An 11146-nucleotide genomic window follows, 5' to 3' on the forward strand; every position below is an offset into this window, starting at 1 on the left:
AAATTTTTAAAAAATATTATTGGGAAAAAAAGGAAAAATTTCTATTCTTACACAGAGCACAGGAAAAAAGGTTATGAAGCTGGAGCCACCTATGATCATGGTGAGATTTTGAGGTTGCTGGCTACTCAAAAAGTAAAGATTCAAAGAACCTAATAGTGATATATTTTTGGTGGGGTTTTGTCATAAATTCACAACAACTGTCTTCATGTAAATACATAAGAGCCCAATTATTTTTCCTTCTGAACATGAAAGGGACATTCCAAGCACAAGTGCAAGAATGGTAAAAGCAAGTTCGAGTGGTAAAAGCACCTTGCATGGCTCAAGAGTAATCAACATGATTAGCTTTATTTTTTAATTTTATTTCCTATATATTTCTCTTATTGGTCAAGTGTGAAGCCTCAAAGACTGAAAGATTTTGTTTACTGCAAATCTAAACAAATACTCCCATCTATGCAAATACATGCATTTTCCATTTTTCTAGATTGCTAATACATATTCTTGATTTTTAAGTTTGGTTTGGATTTCAATTGTTTAAAGAATCCATTCTAGATTGAATTTTAATATTCTTGTTGGTTAATAATAGAACTGTAATTTTAAGTTAAAATTTCATACACATTGTTGATGATTTGCGGTTATTTATTAGTGTTTTTTATTCAAATTTGTTTGTTTAGGTTAATATGGTTTATTAGGGGCTAAGAGAGCTTGTTTTGGAGGTTTAAAATGTTTTTTTTTTTTTAGTTTGACAGTGTATGCTAAGTTTCTTGAGCAACTTGGGTTAATGTTTTTAATGTTCATATGAAGAACATAATCTTGAGTGCTAGTTTTATGTCTCATTTTGATTTGATTTTGGTTTCTGCAAGTTTGTATATCATTATTAGTAAATAATCTAGGGTTTTCATGCATCAATAACGTGTTTTGATGGGTTTTAATCTTAAGATTTTGATTTTAAACCAAAACTTATTTTTAACAAAAATTGTGATGTTTGAGTAAGAGTCGAAGTAAATAGATACTTGATTTTTTATATATGCTTGATTATGAATAAAACATTGCATTTTATTGCTTGAAATTTAGTCTAGTTTGATGTTTATGTTATTGGGTTTAAATTTGAATGTTTGTCATTGTTTTTCATGGTCTTTGTTTTCCTTGGTTTTTGATCAGTTTTTGTTAAAAAAATTTATGTATTTTGTGTTTTATTTTAGTTTTGATCCATTTTTTGTTAATGGTTTATTTAGGTTTAATTTTTGGGTTAAACCTTAGTTTTTTATTTGATTCATGGTTGAACTAGTGTTTTTAGGTTGACTCAGTCGGGTTAAAACTGTGTCAAATACTTAAGGATTTGTTTGGTGTGCTACTGTTTTGATAAACGTGATTTTGGCTTAAAGACGTGTTTGGCAAACACGTCCTTAGACCTATTTAGACAATTTTGTTTTGAACAAAAATATGGTTTTGCCAAACATGGTCCTACAAAAATTCTTTTTAAAATCAAAGAATAAATTTTACTTGTTGCATGCGGTCCAATTCTTATAAAAAAAATACATTTTTCATTTATAAAAAAAGAGAGAGAAAAATGTTTTTTAGCATATGTTTTTAGAAAAAAAACTCGTGTTGATTTTTCTTTATATTTTTTTTTTAGAATTTATAATAAGTTTGTAAAATTCTTTAAGGATTTGACCAATATTTCAATAACCCTCAAAATATTTAAGTAGACTGATATTTAAATACTAGAAGTTGACTATAAAATTTTCATAATTATTCTAGATATTCAACAATTTTAATTAAAATTATTTTTCATCACAATATACATATTGTGGAGAATCCTTTTACCTTCCAGAATAGGTGAGCCATGTATAGATTTATTCATGAGAGTAAATATTTATTATGAGTCATAGATAGATAATTGGTTAGGAACTTATTAAAACTTTTAAACCATATTTAGACTATACAATGCAGCTAGCTTAGGTAAGTTATGCTAGGGCTAATACAACCTAACCATAACCAGTCTCTTATCTTTGAAATTTTTTATAGGACCAATATAATTGGATCTCCCAGTAACCCTGAATCAAATAACTAGGCAGTTATTCCTTGACCCCTGACTTTGCATTTGCCACCCTCCCACGTGCGACATGTAATATTTGGTATTGTGATATTGATTGTTTTTCAAAGAGTTTTTTATTTGAAAATATATTAAAATTATATTTTAAAAAAAATTATTTTTGACATCAGCATATCAAAACGATTCAAAATCATAAAAAAATAATTTGAAGTAAGCAAATTTTATCAAAAGCGTTTTTTAAATATAAAAACAAATATACTCATAGGGCTTATTTGAGAGTGTGGTAAATGTTACGTTTCAAGATGCTTTTCATTTAAAAAAAACATCAAAATCATATATTTTTTTAAAAAAATTATTTTTAATATCATATCAAAAACAATCTAAAACCATTAAAAAAAATTATTTACAAAAAAAAAAAAACAAAATTTTTCGTAAGCAACATCATTCATACCTATTCTATGTCACTTGTGACTTTAAAATTATAGATATCATGATAATTGCGGCTCATGATTATCTTAGAAAAATATTATCTATAACTCACTAAACCATCCTATTTTTCTAATTAAATTTTAAACAGTGTTATTTTTTTACTGTGCTACTTTGAAAAAAAAAAAAGCACCAAATATTAGGCTGTCAGGCAGAAAATGGCGGAACAGTTTGGAAAGAGAGAATAATGGGTGTGGGGTGGGGGCTATAGATGTATTGAGAATTGTGCCACTTGAAAGTGAAACGAAGGGACAATTTAGTGATGTTGTAGGGTCTCTTCTAGATTAATGTGAATCTGCTTTGGCTGTTGAATAAAAAAAAAAACAGCCCAATAGGGCAAGCAGTAAATAAGTTTGTCTGCTGCTTATTAAAAAGTTCGCAAGTGGAGAACCACTACCAGTGGCCGGACAGTGTGAAGGTCCGGTCTCCGTTGCAGTTTGGCAAACGCCATGCCTTTGCAGGGGTTATTAATTCAAGGAGAAGCAGCCTTCTGGTCAATGTTTGCCACCACATACCATGGAGTAGATTGGAAAATCATTTTCTTCGTTCTCTGCTTTCCCTTTCCCTTTTTCCTTTTTATATTTAAAGTTCATTTTCATAATTGATCACCCTTTTAATAGTTATAATATATTGTTTAAATGAATTAACCCATCCAATATATATTTTACAAACCTATGAAGAAATATATTATTAAGATTTATTGCGGGGTTTTAATGCATTCACGAAACACAGCAATCGAAACCATGCTCGTCAGATATTTAAGGGTTCGTGGTGCTGACTTCTCTTCGGAGTTAGAACGGAATCTGATGCCTGATTCATTCATTTGTCCGACAACCAACCATCCAAGTGGGAGAACCTTCACTGCAACAGGGGGGGTAGAATCCAGTTTTGTTTTTTTGAGGGCATTCTGTAGATTTGGCCATTTGGAGGGTCATTATTGATGTCATTAATTTCTGGACCAAATGCACTCACCTGCCCCTCTCCATGCTTTCCCCATTCTCAGACACATGATTTTGCCAGCCTTCAGTTCCATAGTTCTCAGGTATTTTTACAAAGAAGGAAAGGAGTGTGGGGGGCGAATTCACTGATTGATAGTGTCAGGATAGAGCCAAAAGTCACAGAATACAAGAGTCGGCTACTGCTAACAATGTCACTGGAAGCAGAACATGCAAAACGCAGGTACATATGCTTTGGGGCATCTGTTTCACATAATTTACAGAAACAACAAAGACTCCAAGATAAAGAGCGGGAAAGAGGGTACATTGAATGCATCAAGAAGTTCGTCCTCAAGAAGGGACCTTCCATGTCAACTTTGCACCTCGATTTCCCCAATTCTTTCCTCTTCTTTCAGCTCGTGTGCTCAGAAACTAAACAAAATACATGTCCCCAGTTATGATGTTACATTGCACATTAAAAAATTAATTGAAGGATACCTCCTCTCTCCCTCTCTTGAAAATTGCAGCAGATGCCATCATGGAAGTTCCGAGAAGGTTCAGCCCATGGTATAACAGTATTATGTGCCAGCTTTCTTTAAGTGCTATTAAGCTCCATTGGAGAGGCACAGGGGACTAGGGTTTTTGCAGGTAGGTGAATCCCACCTCCCCTGACAGAGACAGAAGGCCCCTTGACTGTGCTAGCTCTGCTCACAAGATTTGCATCAAGAAATACAACTGCTACTGTGATGTCATCATGGAAATGCCGGCGGACACCACGGTCAATTTTCTTCAAGTCCGAGTATCTCATTTCTCTTTTCTTAGCAGCTTCTTGCAATGCAGCTTTTATGAGCCTTCGAGCAATTCCCTGTACATAGATTAGGTGACCACTGGATTACAATTTTTGCCTTGAGATTTCCTTAAATAGCACTTAATATGACTGCTGTCGTCAGAAATCATTCAATTCCAACAATGAAATGCTTGCCCCTCAAGTCGCATGCCAATTTCAAAATTCTACAATACAGGAGGCAGATAGTGTGCAATAGCAAGCTGATGCATAATTCGTGCCAAAACTCCTAAAAATTAAAGTACATCAATTGAAATGCAAGTGCAAAAAAATTTCTCCGGCACACTAGTTAAAAGAAAAGATTGATGCAATTAAGGACCAAATAAATTCAGGCGAGAAGCATGTATATTGGTTCACATGGAAAGGCAGTAAGCAAAGGACAACAAAACAAATTCCACAATCTTTTTTTGGCAGAAAAAAAGAAAGAAAATTCATTTCTAAGCAACATTTGTTAATCTCCAGTTTATGCTTGAATAAATTCTTACATTGCGGGGATGATTTTGAACTATATCAACTGCTTCTTGATTGCTAAGGTGCTCCCACAGCCCATCAGAAGCAAATATCAGAAACTGATCATGAGGTTGAAGTTCATGCACAGAAATTGAAGGATCAGAGCTTAAAATAGGCCTCTTAAAAGGTTCACGAAGACGGAACTTTGCATACAGCGGCGCTCTGTTGAATTCAGCCTTCTTTAGATATACATCGCCAATAGATCTAGAAATCTGCGGTATATTGGTCACAATATGATACCACGTTAAGATCCAAATTAGAAAATGAATTATAGTACTTCATAGCCATTGTGAAAACACAAAACTATGATTGCAATTGACATAGACAATGGCAAAAGTCATTATTTTTTCAGTATGGTCACCATGGTATATATTTCTTTTACTTCATTCCAAGTTAGGACCAACATTCATGGAACCCTAAATATTTACTTGGAAATCAATGTCCTCATTGTAGAGAAACTACTTCAATGTTGTGTTTTCTACAAGTACCATCAATCAATCTGATTTGTTATTGCATCAAGGCACTACCATGTCTGAAAGCTTTCCACCTGTTCAGAACCTAAATTCTAAAGCATGCGATTTTTTTTATCTTCCATCATGTGGAATCAATGATAAACATAGAACTCCATCCCACCCAAAGCCTCCGTTCTTTTGCAGCCATGCTAAGATGGCTTCAATCCACCTCATGTTAGCTTAGCAATTTACTGTAGAAGGGTAAAAAAGCAATACATCAACAGCAAAAACCAAAATCTATATCTCCCCAAGATTTTTAGGCAAAACATGAACCTCTTACAGATCCATCAGCACCCAGATAACACTTGTCAGATAATTCTACAGCATAATTTAACTTGCTCCAAATGCAGGCAAGTATTCCATCCATTTATCATAAATGCGACCAGGCACCATGAATTCTAAACAAGAGAACATAAATTCCATAACCATGTGTACCTTAGAATTCTAAAGCCCAAAAAAGTCATTTGATGCAACCACATTTAACAAGAAGGGCATGCACAACAAGTTCAATCTATTTCCAATGCTTCATAGCATTCATGCATCTAATTCTTGCTTTGAATTTTACGATAATACAAGATACCAACAAAGTAGGAAAGTATAAGGGCAAGCCATTTAAAACATCTACAACAATACCCATGCAACAAATTTACCTGTATCAAGCCCTTCACACGCCATACGTTATGCTTCAAAACCACAATTTTTGAATCATCAGGATGCAAAGAATGCATCTCCTGTCTGACAGATTCTATTGCCACATTATGCTCTGATGACAGCTGGATGGCAAGAACCTCTCCAGTTGCCTTGACAAGCCTCCCAAGGACAGCTCGGGAATCACCAAGGTTGGCAATGTAGAGGATACCACCACAAATCACGGCCACCAGACAGCAAGATCCAACAGCTGCAATTTGAGGCTTCATAGGCCACTGCTTGGTGACAAGAGAAAGAAATCCCTCTTCAGTTGCTTGGTATGCTTTCCGAATCACATCCACAGACATGGATTGTTGCTCAGAGGTGAATCCTGCAAGATTATGCCCATCACCAGAAAGAAGATAAGAATCCCAACCTTAAACCACCCAATTGAAACATGAATAATAGCATCCACTGAATGATTACAGGGCTTATGCTGAACTTAAGGCATCAAATGAAATTCCAAAATAACAGATGGAACCAAAAGATAATCCAGTTTATATACTCCAGACCGATCCCATGCCAAGCTCATAAGGATTAGGTTTCTTACTCTTTAGATGCTGGAAGAGATGATCATTGACATAACGTGATGTCTCCGGCCCACCATGACCATCATATATTCCCACAAACGTGCCATAAGGACCAGAATCAAGAGTGCTCAACGGACCTGACTCAATCTGACTTTGATCCTCAAGTAAATTATTGGCCTGCACAACAGCCATAGAGAATTCACCATTCATATGCTGTCCCGTGTCTTTGTACCAAAGTAGCCCATCTTGCCGGCCAGCTGCTTCCGAACCTGTGTGGACGTAACGGTTCGAGGATGGCAGCCAGCAGGCCCTCAAAAAGTTTATCAACCTTGATAACATCCCTCATTTCACCAGGGCCAGCCTCCAATTCCTCCACATCCAAATTGGATGCAATAACACTACCTCCAATAAATCTCACCAGTCGCCCTCCTGCACATTAACAATTCGTGTCACAGACTATAAGGAGAACAAAATTTGGAAGCATACATAAGCAGAACCAACTCTCTAATTGAATCCAATCAAAACAATTATAAAACGAATTCAACTTCCATCCTAAATTTTGCAACAAGGTCTGAAATCAAAACCCCTTGTCCATCTGTTCTAAAATACCAAACAACCTCGACACTTATTCTAATACTGCCCAAAAAAACCACACAAGAACAAAAACATGAAGTTCAGCCAAAAAATATCAAAAGGGTCAAATCTAACTCGACATTCCATACATCAAAGTTGAACCTTTTCAAAGATTTGGCTGCATAGACAAAAAAAAATTAAGCAACTTTCAAGAACTCAACAAAGAAAAAAGATTGAAGTAAAACAAGTACCATTTACATGAAGTACGAAACATACATAAAAATAAATGATAAAATAGCAATAATAACACAAAACTCACAGTAAAAATTAGCTCTCTCAATACAGTTTCTGGTCAGCTACTGAATTAAACAAGATGAAAAGGATGGAGATCTAATGTAAACAAAACAATACATGTGGGTTAGATCTAAAGATCCATCAAAACTATAATAACAAACAAGAAGGCTGTCTGTTTTTTCCCACTGAAAACAATAAAGTTTCAATCTTTTCGGTTCTTTTTGCGAGAATTGAAAGAAGCGGTGATAGAAAGGTAGGTTTTTTTTTGCCCTTTTGCTCTTTCAATTTCAGTGTGCGAAGATTGAATTTGAAAGAAGTGGAGAAAAAAACTTCGCTTTGTTCTTCTGAAGTAGACAAAAGCCTCCCTATAAAAGAAAACAGAACAAATTGATGGCTATAAAAGCCAGCAATGCATCTGGCATCCATGGGCTCCACATATATAACAAAAGAAAAATAGAAAAACAATTTCGTTTGATATTGTTTGAAATCGTTTTATGGATTTTTTTTTGTATTTTTTTAATTGTTTTAAAATATATATATATATATATATATATTAATGTTAATATACTAAAATAATCGAAAGATATAAAAAATCAATTTTTTAAGAAGTGGGCTGAATTCCTAAAAAACAAATCTTCCCTTTATTAATCACTGATGAATTATACGTGATGTTTTTTATTTTTTTATATTGGGCAGAAATTAGAAACCGATTATTTTTCTTGTGTTCCTTGTTTTTCTGGTAAAAAAGATTTTTTTTTCTTATGTTTTATTAGGACAAGAATCTCCATATTTCTAAAAAACATAGATTTGTTTGTGTTTATAATATTTGAACTCAATCACCGTCTAGTGTATTGTCCTGTACTTAAGTTGATGGAATCATTTATAATTTACACCGCGTTTTTAAACACCCCTTACTAATTTCTTTGTTTATTTATGGAATTGCACTCAAAAAACATCTTTTATATGCTTTTAATAAGGTTGCAATCTCATTACTAAACCAAGCCTAAATCAAATCCATGTGTAAAGATGTAGTTTTATTTCATAAAACTAGTTTTTTCTTTTCTTTTCATTGAAAGAACTCGCAAATTTTAGGTTACACACAAATATAATTTCTTATTGCTGCGCTATAAAAAAAAAAAATTAGAGCTATCACCAATCAAATTGTGCTTAACTAGTAAGAACTCGTTTAATATTATTGTAGCGGTTATTTTTTAAAGTTTTTTACTTGAAAATATATCAAAATAATATTTTTTTTTATTTTTTTAAATTTATTTTTAATATCAATAAATTCAAAATGACCTGAAAATACTAAAATAATTAATTTTAAAAAAAATCTCTCTTAAAAAAGAATGCACATACAACAAAAAATTTAAAAAAAGAAAAAGGTTCGTATTGGATGGTATCGATTTCTTCTATGTACCTATACATAATGATTGTGAAAATTTTGTATTCATGAATTGATTTTCAATTGTTAAGTGCAATAGTATTTAGTGGTAATAATTGTTTTTTAAAGTATTTTTTATTAAAAAATATATTAAAATAATATATTTTTTATTTTTTTAAATTTAATTTTTTATATTAACACATCAAAATAATAATAATAATTAATTTTAAATCTTTGGTGTTCCCAAAAACTACCTAGATTAATCTTTCAATTTTAATACAAAAAAAAAAAAAGTTTCTTGATTACCTGATCTTGTTTGGAAATTCAAATCACTCCTGTCCCAGCAAAGAAGTAAGAAATTACAAGATCAATTAAGGCATCGTTTGGCACAAAAAATTCATTTTTTTTTTTATTAAAAATTAGTTTTTTTATGTTTTGAATTATTTTGATATACTAATTTTTAAAATTAATTTTTAAAAAATAAAAAAATATTATTTTAATTTATTCTAGTATAAAAAATATTTTAAAAAAATAACTATTACTATACTCATAAATAAAACTCGATTCTCGAGGAGAAGGCAAGGGAGAGTAACATAGATTTACTTCATTTACAGATTACAAACCAAGAGAGGAAAAAAAAAAAAAAATTACTAAACTGATTACGTGAGATCACATAATTTTTTTCCAACGAATTTCTTCGGGACAATTGCATTGACGACGATGGATAGCTAGAAACAAAAATCTCTTTTTCCATCAGAAAAACGAGAAAATCTTGAATCGCCATTTTCTGCTGTATGCATTCACGCTCTTGTTGACTTCACGGCAAATAAACATTTTAAGCTGTGGATCGAACCCTCCGTACTTGTGATCATAAACATTTTAGGCAATTCTCAGCGCACAAGCAACGCCAAGATTTTTCCATATCTTTTCATGGCTATAGACCCCTCACAAGGCATCAAAGTCTACGGTATAACGAAGTATTTCCGCCATCTCATCTCCCGTTTAATAAATTCTCAAAGAAATTATCTTTTCTTTTTAAATTAATTCGCACATAAATAAAAACTAGGTATTTTCTAAATGATTTTAAAATATAGCCCCTCGTCTCATTAGTTCCTTTAACATAACGAGAACACGCAATTTTCTTAGATAGGGACTCTAAGATTCAAACTTGTAAAATATAAAAGAGGGAATAGATCCTTGTTAATGCATCGAATCCAGACATATTTTAAACATAATTAGAGAGAGATTGGTTTTTAGTACAAAAAAAAAAGTCCCAAAAAACAATTAGTCAACATAAAAAAGAAGGAAATTCGAGAAATTCAATATCTTGCGTGTAGTTTGATTATTCCCTCCTCCAATTTTTTACTCAATCCAATTTCTATATGACATGCATGCTTAGGTGTCCAATTTTGAGGGTCGAAGACACACGTGTCTATGCATGTTCTCTAGCAAGTGGCAGACGTTTTGTGAATTAGTTTAGCCAAAATCTGATTGACCCACATGCTCAAAGTCTTGTATGTGCTTTCCTTTTCCCTCTTTTTTTTCCCCCTTTCTCTTGTCAAAGCATGCGCTGAAGTTTTTTTTGTATTCCGATTCAGCACAAAATACCTCGATTCACAGGTATAAAAAACACAGGCTAATTAAACCAGTGAGTTATAATTTAATTGGTTAGGTTTTAAATTTATTTTTTAGAGATCATCAGTTCAAATTACATAAGTCTTAGAGCCACTAGATATTTATATTGTTATTAACTTTAAAGCTCATGAAATTAGTTGAGATGGGATTAACCCGAACACTAACGTTGCTGTTTTAAAAAAAACAAAGGCTAATTTTCTTTGGTAGATCAATGTTTTCTTTAGGTCATGTTTTTGGATTTGAATCCAAAAAAAACCCGTATAAAAGCACTTTTATATATGGATTAGTGTTGATAATTGATGGGTGATCCGTGATATTATGCTGGAGGTTGATTTTTTCAAAGATGTGAAGGCGGTGCAAGTATTCTGACATGTACAAGATTCTTATCATTAACTTGATTTTTGACTTTGATAAAATTGATTAATTTAATAACAAGAAAAAAAATACAATGATAATAAATAAAGTTAAAAAAAACTAGTAATAAAAAAAAACTACCAACTTATTAATTTAATGACATGATTATCAAGAAAAAAAAGATCTTTTTTTTAAAATAAGGGTAGGCGTATTATTCATCGAGCATTAGCTGCTTGATTAACAAAATCTTACATTAATGAGGATCATTTAGATAATGACGGCAAAGTTGACAAAAAGGTGGCAACAGGGATTAAAAGATTGTTAGCATAAACATAATAAATTATGATTT

The 11146-nt window shown here is 32.4% G+C and overlaps 1 protein-coding gene across 1 annotated transcript; it reads right to left on the reverse strand.

Moving 5' to 3' along the window:
* Positions 1 to 3659: 3659 nt before the first annotated feature.
* LOC118029895 (probable protein phosphatase 2C 60) lies at positions 3660 to 7802 on the reverse strand. Its single transcript, XM_035033863.2, has 5 exons — positions 7450 to 7802; positions 6578 to 6986; positions 5991 to 6358; positions 4804 to 5040; positions 3660 to 4339 (listed from the first exon to the last, which is right to left on the reverse strand). The coding sequence occupies exons 2-5, from the start codon at positions 6894 to 6896 to the stop codon at positions 4070 to 4072; spliced, it is 1194 nt and encodes a 397-aa protein (XP_034889754.1). The 5' UTR covers positions 6897 to 6986; positions 7450 to 7802; the 3' UTR covers positions 3660 to 4069.
* Between the last annotated feature and the right edge of the window lie 3344 nt (positions 7803 to 11146).

This window comes from Populus alba, chromosome 5, assembly GCF_005239225.2.
Source record: "Populus alba chromosome 5, ASM523922v2, whole genome shotgun sequence".
In the NCBI taxonomy this organism is placed as follows: domain Eukaryota; kingdom Viridiplantae; phylum Streptophyta; class Magnoliopsida; order Malpighiales; family Salicaceae; genus Populus; species Populus alba.